The 18,301-nt window shown below is 41.3% G+C and overlaps 1 protein-coding gene across 1 annotated transcript; it reads right to left on the reverse strand.

Moving 5' to 3' along the window:
- Positions 1-1,469: 1,469 nt before the first annotated feature.
- Positions 1,470-18,033, reverse strand: TMF1 (TATA element modulatory factor 1). The gene is made up of 17 exons (XM_051627560.1): positions 17,715-18,033; positions 14,819-16,059; positions 12,959-13,062; positions 12,088-12,214; positions 11,024-11,129; positions 10,248-10,390; positions 9,515-9,681; positions 9,198-9,354; positions 8,624-8,716; positions 7,881-8,037; positions 6,975-7,167; positions 6,573-6,642; positions 6,397-6,489; positions 4,870-4,980; positions 4,083-4,229; positions 3,504-3,629; positions 1,470-3,155 (listed from the first exon to the last, which is right to left on the reverse strand). The coding sequence occupies exons 1-17, from the start codon at positions 17,854-17,856 to the stop codon at positions 3,012-3,014; spliced, it is 3,321 nt and encodes a 1,106-aa protein (XP_051483520.1). The 5' UTR covers positions 17,857-18,033; the 3' UTR covers positions 1,470-3,011.
- Between the last annotated feature and the right edge of the window lie 268 nt (positions 18,034-18,301).

Raw genomic sequence — 18,301 nt, forward strand, 5'->3', positions numbered from 1 at the left:
CGGGGCCGGCGCCGCGTCTTCCTTCTCCGGCCGGAAATCGAGCGCGGCCGCGGTCTCGCAACCGGGAGCGGCGTTCTCAGGGTGGGGAGGAAAAGCGCCTTTTCCTGCCGGCGCTCAGCAGGAAGCGCGGCCTCCGGGCACCCCGTTGTGCGGGGCCTCCTTCCCCCCGCGGCCGCCCCCGCTGCCGGCAGGAAGGTTGGCAAACGGAGGTGAATTGATGCCCCCGCTCCGCCCGGGATGCCGCTCAGGCACCAGGACATCGCTCCCGCGCTGCCCTGCTTGGCAGCTCACGCCGACGTTCAGGGTTTGGCTCGATTCCTGCTTTGGCAAGCGCGGCAGGGCAAAGCGTTAACAGAACTAACCCGCTCCCGCGTCTGGGTACCTGGGGTGTTGGACATCGCCGGTGTTGGTAAGGGATGCAACGCAAGGACCGGCGCAGGCTGCACCTCATCCAAACCCTCCCCATCCAAACCCTCCTCATCCAAACCCTCCCCCGTCAGCTGAGCCCTTCCCATCCACAGCCTGGGAACGCGGCCCCTCTGAACACTGGCTTTGAAGAAGCCTTGAAACAGCATTTTTTTGCATACGCAGTGAAAATGAGGTATCAATGAAGTTGCTTTTGGAAGGAATATTATAAAATAATACATTTAAACAGAAGTCAATGACAGTGTTCTAACCTAAATGCTTTCATTCTGCATGTTCCTTTTCTAGGCTGTCTCAAATGTTTGGACTTGATGATCTCAAAGGTCTTTTCCAACCAAAATCATTCTATGATTAAATAATAGCAATGAATTTCAGGTGCCCAAGCAGACAAGTGTTTCTGCAAAACAAGCATGTAAGATTCCCAAGGGTCCAGTCTCCCCAGGAGCAACTTGTGCCCATTTCCCCTTGTCTTTTCCATATGACTTCTCCTGATCTCCACAACTCCTCAAACATTATGGAGAGCAGCTTTGCAATGACATCAGCAGCTCTGTCAACACTCTAGAGTGGATGACATCCAGGCCCACCACTGTGTGCAGGTCCAGCTCCTGTAACAGTTGACACACCAGCTCCTCCTTCACTGACAGGTGGGTGTCTGCATCAACCTGGACTTTTGCTCCTATGGGCTGGGACCCAACAGCACTGGTACAGACAGAGGTGAAGAAGGTGTTGAGGACCTCTGCCTTTTCAGCACTGTTGGTGACCAGTTCACCTCTCCTGTTCAATAGTGGGCCAATGTTATTCCTGTTTCTGCTTGTGGTTAATGTATCTGAAGAACCCTTTCTTGAAGCTTTTGACACCTCTGGCCACTGTCAGCTCAAGCTGACACAGCAAATCAGCAAGTTCTCAGTGCTTTGGTTTTTTGGGGGGCTATTTTTAAAACTTAGAGCAACCAACCATGCTTCAAGACAAAGGCAAAGTGATCTTTTTAGAAGACAAATGGAAACAAAGACAGTGAGGGCAGTTCCTTTCCAACTCCCCATGAAAAAAATATTGAAATGTCTTTTATTTTATTAAAGTAGTTAATTTTTCTAAGACAGTAGTGGAGTTAAAGATTAGTGTTTGTGCTCTATGGCTTTATTGAAACCCTCAGAGGAACTTCCTGAATCTCAAACTGAATAAGGCTGTTCCACCAACATCCCCTCACCTGTGTACCTGCAGTGACCAAATGTTCTCCCACTAAGGAATAAATCCTTAACACCCAGAGGAAAGTTGTATTACTGAGAGGCTTTTCTGCAGAAGCAAATTCTCATCACTCACACCCTGTCTCTCTCAGGCCAGTCAATACACAAGCAGGAGCAGAGCTCTCTAACCCAAAGTACAGTGCACAGAGCTGTGGAGAAACCCCTCACAACAGAGGCAGTGGTATGATAAGCAAAGAATTTCAACTATTTCACAGCCTGTCACAGCTACAGTTCTGAGATGCAGCAAAATATTTGCTGGCTGGAATGCAGAGAGGAAAACACAAGCTTCTTCCCTCGATTCTCAGCATTCCCAAGGGTCCCATTCAAATCTTTCCTCTGACACTACTGAGAATGTGGCTAAATGTCAAGCCACATAGATGCTATTTGACCAATACCTTGCTCAAGGAATGGCATGGGAAATACTCTGCAGCCACTGCAGACTTGTTTGAAAACTGTATTAAGCCACAGCACCATTTGGCAAAGAGTCTAAACCTTGTTACTTATAGAAAAGGAACCAGGAGAGCAGTAGCAATTAGTAAAAAAAAAAAAAATAAAATTCTGCATTCTTCTGAACTGTTAAAAATCAGCATCTAACTCTAGAACAAATACTGATTAGTTCAGATTTCTGGTGTTAAACAGTTTCAGAATCACAAGCAGAGCTGCTGTCTCTAGACAGCTCATGAGATGACACAAGCAATACAAAGATGAAGCTGCAATTTTTAAGGCTGCATCTGAGCCTCACTGCTTTCGAGGGCTTAGTACAAAACAGTCAGACTGATCTGGTTTGTCTAAGAACTGAGAATTACCATCCTAACATGTTCAGAAGTTGTGAGTATAAATATGGGATTTTCCTGTCATAAAAAATACCTAACAACTATGCCTCAGACAGCAAGCCACTGCTATTTGTTATTAAAATTTAACTGCTGAGATTTTTAAGAGACTCGTATTAAGAACACTTTAAGAAAGACTTCTAATGTCATTTCCATAGGTATACAGAGGTCATGGATCAAGGGCTACTTTAGGAAAAATGCTTTCCAGCGCTGTATCATGAGGTAACAATCATCATTTCTGCTACAGTTTACAAGTAAAATGGTCCATCCTTTATCAAAAGCTTAAATAAAGGGATGACTGAAAAAAGAAAATTAAATATTGCACAAATAATTTAACTGCAGACAGTACAAGACACTTAAAGCATTGATTTTTTTTTTTGTCAACATATGAACTCTATTATATAGTCACATCTTCTATTATACAGTTATCTTTTTACAAGACATTTAAATTCAGCATTTACATAAACCAGTATCTTTACAATCTGTTATCATATAGTGTTCAGAGTTCCAGCAGGAGTTAATTTTGTCTTTGTTTTAGAAGTTCATCTATCTGAGTCTTGTACATGTTTTTCACATCTTCCAGATCCAGTCGGAGTTCTTCAGCTTCTTCTGCTTTCTCTCCATACATCTGAAGAATTGTGTTGTATCTTTGATCCAAATCCTGCAAGGACATGTGGTTTGCTATCTGACTGTTTTTCAACTCTAAAAAAAGCATTCTAGGATAGTGGTTCACATTACTAGGGAAAATAAGTGCAGCATTTTGTATCCAAATGTAACTACTTTACACAAAGTGAACTCTTCAAAACTACTTTATGCTTTGACTCTTTGTATGGCTAGATTTAAAAGGAAATAGAGACATAAAAGGAAAATATTCCAAAGACAAAGATCCTTGACTACCAAGAATCAGTGCTGGCTTCAGAGGATGTACTGAAGCACTTTGAAGTTCAACTGCTACAAGCATTAAAAAACTGCAAACTGCAGCAAGTTTTTACAACAGCAATACCCTTACCTTTAACTGCGCCCGGAACTTGGGGATTTCCTTCACTTTCTCTTCAAGTTCATCATTTTGATTTGTTAATTTAACCAGCTCCTCTGCCATTATTGATCGAGTTTTCTCAAGGTTTCCAATTTCCAGCTAAGGCAAACACTTTTAACAATTAGGAGGAGGAAAAACTTTGCTGTATTTATTAAAAAAAAATTATCAGAATGCTTTGATAGAGGAAGTGGAGGCTTTTTCTTAAGCCCAGAGATGAACAGCACACCCTGACAGCACTTTCACTTTCTTCTCACATCTGATCAGTGATTTGGTTTTTTCCTTTTTCAGTGCTCTGGGTAGGTCTTAGCCAAAACAAAAAAGAAACAAATCCTTCTCTTGCTCTTCCCTACACCTACCTCCAGCAGCCACTCCAGTTAACAGAATTACCATGAAGACTGAAGGCACTTTGCTGTGAGGACAAGGACCAGGCTTTCTGGAGATGAAACTGCTGGCCTATATTTTACCTTGAATATAAAATCTGACTCTAGTGCTGACTGCATTAGCATTTACACTTAGACATGATGTTTGGTCAAGTAAGATTAACTGCAGTACCTGTAGATGTGAAATCTCTCCTTCTCTTAGCTTTAGCTGTGATTGGAGGTTTTCAATTATACTTGAACCTGCTCCCATCCTTATGGCATCATAAAGATTGCTCCCACTAGTAGCTATTGGCCCAAATGAGTGATCGTGCGGATCATCCTACAAACAAAAAGTTAGAGAAGCTTAAAATTTGACAAAAATGTGCATCCTTTACAATTCTTCCTCTGGCCAAGTATTACTTAATTCAAGATTTAAAATCATACTGTTACTAGGCAAGAATTCTGATGCTTAAACCTTGTTTGTAAAACAAAAGCTCGAGGTGATTAGGTAGAACTCAAAATATCTCCTTACTGGCAAGTTCTCATGTCACCTCCACAGCTGTCATTTAACTTGGACATCAATTACAGTATCCAAAGTAGGAGAACCAGCAGAGTCCACACAGACCAGAACAATGATACTGCCTAGGGAGCAACGCTGTGCTCTAAACCAGGCTTGCTAGTAAAAACACATCCATTTATTTAAGTCCTGCTAGTGTTACTGAGTTCTTCTAGATTAAATTAGATTATGTAAACTCAGCATCAATACATCTTACTGTGCAGTAAAATTGTTTCACACTGTCTTGCACAGATGCTTAACAGTCAGGCACCTCATAAGCAAGTTTTAGAAGTTTCTGCATAGGAATTACCTTGTCTAAGGCTAATATGCTCTAGAAGAGTAATTTCCTACATTAATAAAACTTCTTGGAGTGGCAAAAATGCAATCTGCCAAAAAAGAAGCCAATTTAACTGATATAAAATACCTGTGAAAGGAAAGATGTCTGAAGACCTGCCATATCAACTCCACTTATGGAACTGGAACGTGACATGGTTGGAGTACTTGAAACAGTGTCAACTGGAAATGGCTTCCGATCCTTAAAAAAACCCAAACAAACAAAAAACCCACACACAACATCACAGTTGGATACAAAAAGTTTACAAAATTGTGAAAGTCACATTATGTAAATAACACCCTGCCCTTTTCCACCAACAAATACAGGACATACTGTGGCAGATAACCTTTCACAGAATCACAGAATCTTCATGGTTGGAAAGGACCTCTGAGATCACCAAGTCCAACCATCAACACAAAACTTATAAAAAAAAAACCACAACAAAAACACACCCCACCAAAAAGCACCCATCAAAAAACCCCTTGGCCACTAGAGCATGCCCTAAAGTGCCACATCTAAACGTTTCTTGAATACCTCCAGGGCTGGTAACTCCACCACCTCCCTGGGCAGGCTGCCCCAGGGCCTGACCACTCTTTCAGTATAGGAATTCTTCCCAAAATCCCATCCAAACCCCCTCTGCTGCAGCTTCAGGCCATTTCCTCTAGTCCTGCCATTATTTACTTGAGAGAAGAGGCCAACACCCACCTCACTACAACCTCCCCTTCCCCCATCTCTAAAAAATATTCAAGTTCAACAATAAAAGAATTACTGTGCTGCTAACACTTCTAGCCTAGGTTCAAGTCTTCAGAAATTTATGGAAACAAAGACAGAAGTTGCAAATTACACCACAGGAATTTATCTTTCAAGTTGCTACAGGAGATTCAGATGCAGTTTTGTATGCCCAGATATACCACAGGGAGAACATTCTAAACCCAGAATTATGTCTTAGAATGCATGTTAATACTTTTTTTCTTTTTTAAATGAAATATGAATTCAATTCTGAGATTTCTCACTCGCTCATACCTTACTGACATACCTTCCAAACAGACTGAACTCTTTTTATGGGCTGCATCTGAAAGTATGCTAGCCCCTGAAAGATAAAGCACTTTGATTTTAGACCTGGAGATGGTAAGGAACCAGTTATTGACTAATAATTAGCAGTGACAAAATTACTGACTATTGAGGTCCAGCCTGTGACTTAAGCTGGAAAGCATGTGGTACATTACACAGTCATGTGAAAGGCAAAACAGGAATTCAGCAGAAGCAAAGCTAGTCGTCTAAGCAGAGGAAACAAGCAGCTTCAGAAGAAAAACAATCCAAAAGCATTCAGAAAAGGAGCAGATTAAACCCATCATTACCCATATTGTCTCTCTTCTCTTCTCAGGTTAAACAGACTGTTAGTCAAGGCTCATTTCAGTGAGTATCGCACAAGCACTGATTTCATTGGAAATAAAAGGCAGTCACAGTAAGAAAGAGCCAAGTCCCCAGTGCCTGGGCTGACAAATGCTGTATATACTGTGCTGCCCTCTGTGCTGCTTGCGGCAGTTTAGGTTCTGGGCATCTACTAAAATAGTGATAGTACCAATAATACTGAAAATAAATGTTAGATTTTGGTACCTTCTCCTTTGCTGCTTCTTGCACAAAAATTGCCTTCTTTCTTTCCTGTTCAACCTTCATCTTTTCCATTTCTAGCTGAGTAGCCAGCAATGTCTACAAAAATAAATACAGGTTGTTAATGTCCTGCTAGTTCAGAGCTGAACAGTAACACAGCTTAAAGCTGAAGTAGGCAATACCTTTTCTTTCTTTGCATCTTCCAAGGTTTTTGCATACTCATCTTTGAGTCCTTCTAGTTCAACCTCATACCTACATTGAGGAAAGAGAGAGGCAGAGGAAGCCAGTAAATAAGCATTCTGTGTTTACTTTAGATTCATGTGCTTTTAAAACAAATAAATCTTCAAGGCTTTAAAACATGATGAAAGTAGCATACTTCAGATAGTCTTTAGCATGAAAAAAACCACCCTGAGCAAGCTGGACAACTTTATCAGTAGCTGTCATCATTTTGCACAGTTACATCAACCCTCAAAAGAACCAGGTCCCCCAACCTGCAGAGATCTGCTGCGGAAGGTTACATAAGAAAGGCTGCTCCATTTCCCTTCAGTTTTAAACAGATGCTGTTAACAAAAAATGCAACTCACCTACTGTTTTCATTTTCCATTTTTTTCAATCTGTTTCTTTCCACTTCTAGTTGAGCCTGAAGGCGTGTATTTTCTTGCCTTAAAAGACTATTCTGAGACTCAGTAGAAGACATCTGAATTTTATTAGAAAGAAGTTCTTCTGTAGCAGCCCGTTCTCTCTCAGCAGCTGCTGCTAGAAGAGTTTGAGACTCACCTAACATTAAGTAAAGAAAAACATGGAATGTAACTTCTTTGATGAAACATCTATAACTATTTCAGCATCAAAATGGAATGAGATTTTTTTAGATGAAACTATTTTTTCTTAAAAAAAAAACCACAAACAACCAAACTTTTATCTTGTAAATGACATTAAATATTTTCCAGTATACAGTGAGAGGAAGAAAGCAAAGCAGAACAAGGAGACTTCATACTCTTTCAGAATGCAGTATACAGCTAAGATTGCCTCCAGAAAAGAACTCACTTCTCTGGGCCCACCTTTGGACATTTTATGCATTTTTCATTTAAAGTAATAGCTTAATACTGTATGAACAAATCTATGTCTCATTTTCTCTGTAGTTAGATAAGTAAATGATTTTAATCTTTTCAATACAGAATCTAATCACCAGGCTTGACAACTGAAAATGCTGGTGCACTTCCAGTGTCTGTGTGTCCATCCTTACTTTAGATGCTGTAAAGACATATACAACTTAACATCTTTGTCTTACAACCTGTATTTTAAAGAGTATCAGTGAATTATCTGTCCCAGAATACCCCACATACATTTCCTTACAGAAAAGCTTTTTGTGCTCATGTGTCCTGACCCACCGTTAAGGCTCTGGAGAAGTGTCAGGTCCTGTTAATTTACCTTCAGACATCTTACAACTTCATCAAGAGCCTCATTGTTCAGTAAAAGCTACAAATTCTTACCAAGCCTGTCAGAAAGGTTCTTTTCCAATTTTTCCCAAGCAGAGGTCTGTGCTCCCAGCGTGGCTTGCAGATTCTCTATCTGCCGGAGAAGGGGCCGTGTGGCAGATGTTACACTCTGACTTAACTCTTGGTTCCGGCTCTCTGCTTCCTGCAGTCTCTGAAATTAGAAATTAAACATAATTTAGCTTTCAAATCAGAAGATGGATTAAAATATTGATACAGAATTCTGCCTAATATGCAGCAGTTCCTTTACTTTCTCAAATTCTTATGTTCAAACTCCCAGTGAAGTGTGAAATTTCAAGACAGAAGCCTAACATTTTTAGATATTGATAGAGCAACAGCCCAGAAATTTACATTTTGAGACCCCTCTGGACATTGCTGGAAAGATCCTGGCAACAAGCTTTTTATCTTCTGGACCTTAAGAAGAAAAATATTCTTAAGCAGCTGAAGAGGAACTTAAAATGTTTGCTAGCAGTTTCAGAGGACTATTACAAACTTAATGGCTGTACTTTCTCTTATACTAAAAGGATAGCATTACATTTTAAAGGCATGATAAAAATCATGTGTTCGATACGTAATTAAAAAAAAAAAACATTTCCTTTAATATTTTCATTGTTCTACACAGTACAAATACTGCAGGTAGCCAGGAAACCAAGGCCTTTCTTTCAGGCTATTCATGTCATGCTAGCTTTTCATTTGCAGTTTTCAGGATACGAGCTGACACCATCTATTTGCTGTAGCACCTGCTGTAGTTCGCTGATTTCCTGGCGTAAATAGTCTTCCTTTCTTGCTGCCTGCTGCTCCGCACGCTGCAGTGCCAGCCTCAGGTCTGCCACCTGAAGAAACAAAGACATGGGCACTAACCTCTTGCCAAGTTAGAGACCACCTATTTACTCACTGCTGCAGTCCTGTACCACTTTTGTACACTGTTAGACAGAGTATGTCTCTTTAGAAATTAAAGGCTTTGCATGGACACCAATAGTTACACTCATTTATCTTTCACTACAAATTTTGTCCAACTAAATTTCTTGAACTTCGCATCCTGGTAAGAGCACTACAGACTTGAAATAGAGCCTGTCAAACTAATTTGCTTAGGCAAAATTTAAATTATTTTAAAATAAAATGAGTATTTTAAAGCATGACTGCCACTGAAGACTGAACAAGTTCACAGAAAAGTCACTCAGTGGGTATTTGCTAAGTACACAAAACTGAGTTCCACCTCACACTGCACCTGGTCCATTACATCAGATGCACACACCATCCCAGTACGTTCATTTGCTCAGTGATAAGGTTTTATTCTCTGCATTTCAGCCCCACCTGAATTGCCAAAGCCTCTTGCTGCTGCCGTGCCTCGTCCTGGGCCTTCTCCAGAGCTAACCCAAGCTCTTCTTTTGCCTTCATCTCCCGACTGAGGGCTGCTTCTTGTGCCTCACTGTCCTTTGTAGCATTAGCTTTATGAAGATCTGCAAGTTCCCTGGGGAGGAAAAAAACCAAATAAACCTACCCTGCATTTACAGTTTACACAGTGCCAACAGTGACTCTGCAAACACCTTTGTTACATACTAACACTTCACAAGCAATAGACAGAGAAACTGAATGTATAGTTGAAGACAGGAACACAAATATTTGCTTACTTGTATGCACTGTCAAGTGCTGCCTGGACACTTCTGTTGCGTTCTTCAAGGTCTTCCACTTCTGCCTGAAGTTTAGTAAGATCCTTTTCTTGTCTCTCTACAACACTGTTCAGTTGCTTAATGCTGTCTCGATGCTGCTTCTCCAGGTCTTCCTTGCCATCAAGCACCTATCAGAGAGCAAAAAAGAAGTATGAGACACCACCAGTACATGGGGTGAACAATGCCACCTGAGCACGACAACTGTGGCAACCAATTCAGGGTGAAGTTACACAAAATGCTGAACCTGATCTAACACTTCACCAACAGTGAAAGGTTTTGCTTCTCCCTCTCCCCCAGAGGAGGGGGCTCTTCACCAGCTTCACAGACTTCCTCGTACCGGCTTCTGCTGCCTCTAGAGTCCTGATTCAATCACTAACTGACCAAAAAAAGGCCACAATTTGTCTGGTACAGGTTTTGGAATTGAAATTTAGTGAACTCAATTAGGTCAGCCCACCTGGTAACCACCAACTCCAGTGCAAACAAGCAGTTGGAGAGATACCCACTGCAGTTATAAACTGCTCTGAGAATATGCCCAGAAATCACACCTCAGTGCTCCAATAATTTGAAATAGAGGAGTCTCCCAGAAAAGAAAAAAACTCAACAACCTATCAATCTACCTTGAGCCTCCCCAAAATGCTATTCTGCAGCTAACATTAAAAGCTTTTTTTAAAAAAAACAACCCAAAATGTATTACCTGTTTTAAATGCTGCAACTCCTCTTCCAATTCTTTAATTTTTTTGTTCTGTTTCGTATTAACATTTTCTCTCTCTTTCTCCTTGGCTCTTAATTTCTTAATAATGTTGGAATTATGCAGCTGCTGTTTGGAAAGCTTTTCTCCTGTGAAGAAAATGAAGATAAAGCTAGTGCATATTCTATGAACTGTCTCTATTCACACCTCCCCCTGCTATTCAGTCTGGTGAAAATAATAATTAAATAGGTATCAAAATACTTATACTTTTAAATGCAAGTTCTTAAGTTTTAAATCTACCTTATCCTGAGATGACCTTGCTCTACTAAGCTACAGTGAGACAGGACAGGCAGTGAAAGGCTTTGAAAGTAAAATAAATGAGACCATTGTATCAGGAAACAAAACAAAATTGCCTGTTTGTTTAGCAATTGTATTTTGCTTTCAATATTAAAAAGTAGTAAGGGAGACATTGTAGAAATGCCTTGAACAATGCCCTAGTTAGATTTCTGCGGAACAGAACATGGAGCATTGTACCACACACTGGTTTTATCCTACAGCACCTTCTCATGCATGTTGCAAAAGTACCTCTCCAGCTCTATGGATCTGACTGATCCCTCCTGTTGCTCTTTACTTTTCACTAATTTTTTTATTAAAAAGTTCAGAATCTTCTAACATGCTCCAAATAATGCTTTTCCCCACACAAAGAAGGCTCATATGTGAAGGCAGTACATTTCAAACTATTCTACAAGTTTTTAGTATTAAAATTTTGTTTTAATTCTCACCTTCCTCCATTAATCCTTTGATTTGCTCTTCTTTTTCTTTCAGTAATTCAGCAGTTTCATTACTATTAAGTCTAGTAGCCAATTCTTCTTTAACAGTCTTTACTTCCTAAATATTAAAATAAAATACTTAAGACCGCTTATTAAAATATATTTATGGATAAATGCACAGTAAGCTACACTAATCACCTTTTTCTCTCCACTTCCTCTCAAAAGGCTGTTATCTGAAAACAACTGAGGTTGGAAAGGAACTCTGGAGATTATCTGATGAAATCAGATTGCTCAGAGCCTTACTCCATCAAGTTTTTAAAACCCCCAAGGATTGAGACTCCCTAAATTCTCTGTACAATTTGTTCCAACTCCTCCTTCCATTTCACCTTCTACACTTTCAACATTTGCAATACAGTAAAAACAAACTGTTACACACAGGTACCAGAGAATTTTTCTGTTTCAGCTTACTACTGTGCCAACACAGTGACACATGCAGTGACAGAACAACTGGGACAAGTCGTTTTTTGTTGCCCAGTTACAGATTTGAGTTTACTTTTTGAAGACTAGCAAGAAGCTTGAGAAATGTAATGTTGTGATGCCAGGTCAAGAACATTTCAACTCCATAAGCTTTGTTGCTGCAGACTTCTTTGCTCATCCCAAACCAATCCATCACCAATTCTTAATTTTTCTACTAGTTAATCCTCTGCAGAAGCCACTCCCATTCTTTGCCACTTCCTCACATCCCATTCTTCTCCCTCACACCAATGCAAACCCATATATGCATACAAAGTAAGCAAGAGCAAACATTAAACCCTTCTCTTCCCCCAAATCAGACTAACTGTAACTCAAATGAGTTCCCTTACTTAGCTGACAACACAGCTGCCAGAATACACATGTCAACACAAGGAAATAACAAGCAGCCAGGGAGGCCAGAATCAGCTTATGCTAGATACTAACATTATCAGATAGCATTGTCCATCTCATGCTTTTCCTGAGCTTAATTGGTATGATTTTACATCAAGAAATGTACTTGCCTTCTAAAATAAAACATTAATTTCACCAAAAAATCAAATTACCTTTCTAGCTGCATCCCTTTCCTTGCAGGCCAGCTGGAGCTTCTTCTCAGCATCCGCAATCCTCTGAGCAAACTCCTCTTTAAGAGAGGAAAGGCTACTGCTCTCTTCTTTCATTCTAAACATTTCACTACATTTAAAAATCAGCATTTCAGAACAGTTGCACAGTTATGTGACATTCCAAGCAGTTTGTAACAGGTTGTCTGAAAGGCTTTTAAAATATATTGGGTTTTTTAAAATTGTATTTTGCACACTAACCAGCAAGCAAAAAAACCACATTCGTATTAGAGGTCCTTATCAAAGATACCCATTAATTCAGTAATTTATCCATTAAAACAATGAAATGCTTGATATACCTTAAATGTTTTGCCCCTTAATCAAGTTCTTTCTCATTAACCATAGTCTGTATCACATACAGGGCAAATCATTAGATGTATTTTTAAGTTAAGATCAATGTAGTCATTAAACAATACCTTCACATGCTCTCTGTACATTTTTTAACTTCATATTTGATCAGTGAACTGGTAAACCAAGTTCATCCACTTGTATCAGAAAAGTCAGCCTCCCTTAATAGCTGAATCCAGTCTTTTAACCAGGTGAGACTCTACGCATTTGTTTGTCATTCCTCCTGCTTACTTCCTGAAAAATCTTTCACCAGCCTCTTCCCAAAAGAGATTTTGGCTCAAGAAATAACATGTCTTTAATAACATGTCTTTTTGCACATGCAATCATTATTTCCACCTTTCCCAGAGAGTGCACATCCCTTGCGACCTTTATTCTAGTTAAAAAGCTACTTGGTTTACAATATTGTCTACTGACTGCATCACAGTAAAGTTACAGCTACACCCACTAGTGCATATATTTTCATACTTACTCTTTGAGGTTATCATAAGCTTCTTCCAGGCGTGCCTTTTCTTTACTAGTGCTTAATAACTGTATTTCCCTCTTCTCCAGTTTCTCAGTTAATGAATCAATCATCTGGACAATGATTTTACAGGTAAAGATCAGGTGAATGGGACAATTAAAACACAAGAGGGGCAGGATTCCCCTCTCCCCCCACCATTCCCACCCAACACTATTTAAAACTGAACTTGTCAATGTTTTGAAGAATTTATCATAATTTCCTAAAAATTAGAGAAGATTACCATGCCACATTAATTTAGAACTAAGCAGTATCTAAACACAACACTTTTCTAGCATTTTTAACAAAAAAAAATCCTACCCAATAAGTACATGTGCCTAAGTCCCTCGACAAAATCATCAGCAGTTATATTTAATTATAATGTAAGGTTTTAAACAGATCTGATAGCCTATAAAACTATAGCCATTAAGACTCCTACTGCTCCTTATATCACTCTTCACAGAATCACAGAATTTACATGAGATGGTCTCTTCTGTGAAACATTAGCACAAAGCAGCAAAACAGCATCAGGTGAGGGCAGAAAACTTTCAAGCAGGATCAAGAGCTCATAGCTCACATCTTCAAAATAATTTCTTAACACCAGATTTTGGAAAGCTAAACAGAGAAATAACACCAACAGACATGCAAATAAACACAAGTGAAACAGTCTATAAATGTAGCTCAACATGGCCAATGAAAGACAAATTTTGCTGTGGTCTGTGATAACTATTTCTCATTATGTATAACCTCTGAAGTTCAGAAAACTTAAAGATAACAGTCCATAGTTTTTGAGCTCTCTGAGGAATTCACACTGACGTTCTGTGCAATTTACACAAAAAATGCTTTCCTTAAAACACAGATTACGTTGGGGTTTTATGAACTCCCAGAAGCAATCGCTTTCCCTTATTACTACAAGAAAAACAGCATCAATCTTACAAACATGCCTACAGGGCAAGGCCTATGTCACAGATTAGGCACACAGCCTATCAACAACAACAACAACAAAAAAAAGCAAAGAAACAGACCAAAACAAATGTTAAAGGAACTCAGGAATCAAAAACAAGAACAGGGGGACAGGAAGGTCACAAAGGAAATAGAGAAAAAAGAATACACCGGCAAAACTGGACAAATTACATTGCTTCGAAATTCCAGTTTACATACACAAGTACCCTACTTCACCACTTTTCTAGTCTTTCCATCTGCCTAAACCAGCCATAAAAAATTATTTTAACCTATCCACTATCCATAACTATGTTTATCTTCTCCATTAAAAAGCCTTTATAAAATTAAAGATTATTTCTGCTAAAAACAAACATTAATGCATCTAGTAAAAAAGGACTTAATTTACACTAACTACTGCTATTCTCAAAGAACATGCATAATGCTCCTAGAATGTAACCAAGTTTGTAAGTCTGTGGAAAAAAAATTCTTGCAAAATATTATTTCTATTATTGCTGATATACTAAAGGGTTGTAGTTTCATAATTCAAATCAAAATACTTCATGGAATCTCTTTCATAGGAAAAAAAAAACACCCCAATACACCAAATAACTGAACTAATAATGTATTTGAACTATCAAGGCTTCCTGTTTGCTAGCACTACTGACAACTCTCAATAATGATAACTAGGTGGATTAGGTGAAACCCAAAATCATTTGACCATTAATTTCATCAATATTATTCCAGTGCAGAATATCGAGTTTTCTTCTAGGTAGCATAGTTTAACATCAATTAAATCATGCAAAGAAAGTGAAGCTAATAGCTACATAAGGAGTTGATAGAAGTTTCATTTGTTATTATAGGGTACATTTGCAAAACATGTTTTACAGCTACCTTGTTAAGCTCTTGCTTTTCAGTGTCCTCTTCTACCAAGTTTTCAACACCATCCTGCTGGGGCTCAGTCTCCTCTTTCACAATCTGCTCTCCAACAGTTTGCACGGTAGCAACCAGAACATCTGGCTGCTCAGAATTAACAGGGGTTGCACTTCTCCCACTCTCCTCCATCTCTGCCTCCTCGGCAGGTAAAACAGGAGCATCACTCAAGTTTTCAGATTTATTTTTCAGATCATCAGCCACTTCTGCCTTTGGTGCAGAAGCACTGACAGCGACAGATGCTGAAGCAGGAGCCCTGCCTGATAACTCATCATCTGAATTTATTTCGCTCACACTTCTACTATCCAAAGACTGGACACTAAATGAATCGATTCTTTCAAAAGCATCTGAGGAGCCACAGCTCTCAGTCATTTTTTGAAAGTCATCCAAACGATTATAATCTGCGCAGGCCGATGTAGACAAAAGCTGAAATGATGTCTGCATTAGATGAAGACTGGATTTTGAATCTGCAGCTTCTTGTCTTGAACTTACTGAGCTCTCACTTATGACACTTTCATGGTCCAGAACTTCAATGTCACTCGTTGTGGATGTCCCCGAGGAGAAAGTGCTAATTGGAGGTGAGGGTGTATTGCTTTGCCTGTCCTCAGTCTTTCGCTCCTTAGTTTCCAAACCCACCTCCTTTGTACCTGCGTGGAGAGGCTGTGAGGTGCTGCCTGGTGCACCCCCCGCCCCATCCCCTCCTGGGCTGCATTTTTCATTAAGAGCATCTTCAGGTACTTCCAAATTTAGAGCAGACACCTTTTTGTCAGTAACTTCATTTGTGCTTTCTTCATGCTTGGCATCAGATTCAAGCACAGAATTCTCTTCTAATTTCTCCTTGGGAATATCAAGGTTTTTCAAGTCCACTAGGCCAGCTACAGAGGGATCCTTCACTTCTGCCTCTGTTGTCACTGGTACTTCCAGCTGACTGGGCTGTTGGGACTCCTTTAAAGTGCTTTTCACCTCCTCTTTGGGTCGCTGTGATTTGGCTGGAGGTTTGGACACCACTGAATTTTTCTGGATACTCTGAACATCCGTCGGGGAGAGAAAGGCACTGAAGAAGTTTTCAGATTCATCTACTACCGTCCTCCTCACCGGCTTAGTGATTGCTGTTGGTGACACGGGCTGGTTCTGTGGTTCTGTATTTGAACTTAAGCCCCAGGAAGATGTATCCCACCCTCCACTTATGAGAGAGTTTGTTCCTAAAACAAAAAGGCCGAGAACACATTTGTCAGCAGCCCAGGTAAAATGATGAGTAATACTGAATTGATTAGTTCTGAAGCTGCCCTAAAACAAGATCAACAGTTCCTATTATTGAATTTCTCACTGATTTTTTTGCAGAACTTGCCAACAGCAAGGATAGTAAGAATTTCAGCAGCATCCTAAGTGAAAGAGAAACTAAAAAAAAAATTAAAAAATCCAATTTGATTTTGTACCTACAAAAATAATCTAGATAACTATTTCAGGCTAATTAAAAACAAGCTCACGTCATAGAGCAGAATCTACTAAAACCCACTGAGGTATAATACTTAAAGGCAACTACCACTTGCCGAAACTACTGACAGCTATTGGCCTCAAGATCTCAAATTCAGATAATTACTGCTCTCCCTGCCAAAAATACTACAAACATCTGGTTTATTACTACCTTAACCAGGATTCAATAGCTTCAGAAAAAGCCCTGTGAGAAAATTTTAACATTCAGAAGATCCTTTACTTTTAAAAAAAATGAATAGTTTCCCCTGAAAAACAGACATAGCCTGGTCTCTGCTGCTTTCCTTATGAATTTACAGAACTACTACAAAAACTAAGATACCAATTACATTAAAAAAACACGTTTTTGACAAGTTCAAAGTCTTAAGAAACTAGGGACAACAGATTTCTATAAACAATTACTGTCACTTAAGACAAGGACTAGGTGACTGTCTAGCCCTTGCTCCCACAAAGGGAGCAAGACATGCAAAAATGACCCCACTCTTTGCTGAGCAACCAACCCAGACTTCACTTTCAGTTGTTCCAGCTTTCAGCTTTCAGAAATCTAACTCTGCTGTGGGTCTACCTGGAAAGAAACAGCTCCTACAAACATGTGCAGTTCTTCCAGATATATTTGTAGTAAGGACACCAATTCCAGATGACTGCAGCTTCCCAGCCCTTCTCAATTTTAAGGTATTATTGATGGGAGAAAAAGTTTATAACAAGAGGGCTCGTTTTTGCTCTCTATCTTCTAAACAGCAATTTTGGACGTTCTTACAGGTTCTACATTAGCACACAAAGGAAACACTTCCTCATAACTGAACCGTGACAGCTTTTCCACCGACACATTCAAGAGATGTGGGGAGAATTCTGGACGACACCCCACAAAGAGTGGCAGCTCCCCTAGGTTCACACAGATCTTTCATCCCCTACTCTGCTCTTCCTGTCACAAAGGGAGAACGCACGCCTCAGAAAGAGCATTATTCTCCCCTTTTTTATTAACTGGGCGGCTTTTATCACCTGCGAGTCCCTCAGAACACGAACCAAAACCGCCCTGTGAAACAGGTGCGAAGCGCAGCGCTGCCCAAGCGACAAACGCACGACCCTGGTGACAAGGACCAGGTGCCGAGTGTTTCCCCTCCCTCGCCCGGGAGGGGGGCACCACAAGAACCGCGGGCGCTGCAGAAGGGGCTCTGGACGGGGAGGGCTGGTTAAACCCCCTCAGCCCACCCCCCTGCCCGGCCGCGGGGGCAGCCCGAGGGGCCAGGCCGGGGCAGGAGGCTGAGGGGCCGCCCCCGCCAGCCCCGCTGCGGGCCCCGGCGGCGAGCGAGGCGGCTCAGCCCACCCTGCACGGGGCCGGGGGCCGCCCGCAGAGCCCCGCGCTTACCGTCGCCGTAGTCGGGGATGACGGCGTCGGGCCAAGGGCTCTCTTCGGCCTGGATGTCCAGCACCCGGTCGATGGACTTCTGGGCCTGCGACAGCGCCTGCTTGGCGAAGCTGGAGAGCTGCGAGGCGTTGAACCAGCTCATCCTCCGCGCTGCCCGGCCCCGCGCCGAGCCGGCGGCACCGGGTCAGAAGCGGAGAGGCGGCCGGGGAGCCACCCTTCCTCACAGCCCGCTCCCCGGCGGGGCCGGCGGGCTCGGGCAGGGCTCCGCGGGCAGGGCAGGCGGGCACGGCCCCGCGCCTGCGCCCCGCCGCGCTCCACGTCGCCAACAAGGCCGAGCGCAGCCGCGCTGCGGCCCGGGCACGGCGCGGGGAGGAGCGAGGCCTGCGCGGCCGCCTCGGAAGCCGCGGGGCAGCTCTTCCAGGTCAGATGTTAAACAGGCAGCTTTAGTGGCGGCTTCTCAGTGCTTCCTTCAAGTGAGAACCGAGGGCGCTGCCCTCTAAGCCTCAGGCTCAACTCGCCTAAGTCGCACAGGTTGTGTGAGGCCTTTTAACACTCACAAAACGCTACAGAACTGTTAAAAACTTCCT

This window comes from Apus apus, chromosome 9 (genome assembly GCF_020740795.1).
Source record: "Apus apus isolate bApuApu2 chromosome 9, bApuApu2.pri.cur, whole genome shotgun sequence".
In the NCBI taxonomy this organism is placed as follows: Eukaryota; Metazoa; Chordata; class Aves; order Apodiformes; family Apodidae; genus Apus; species Apus apus.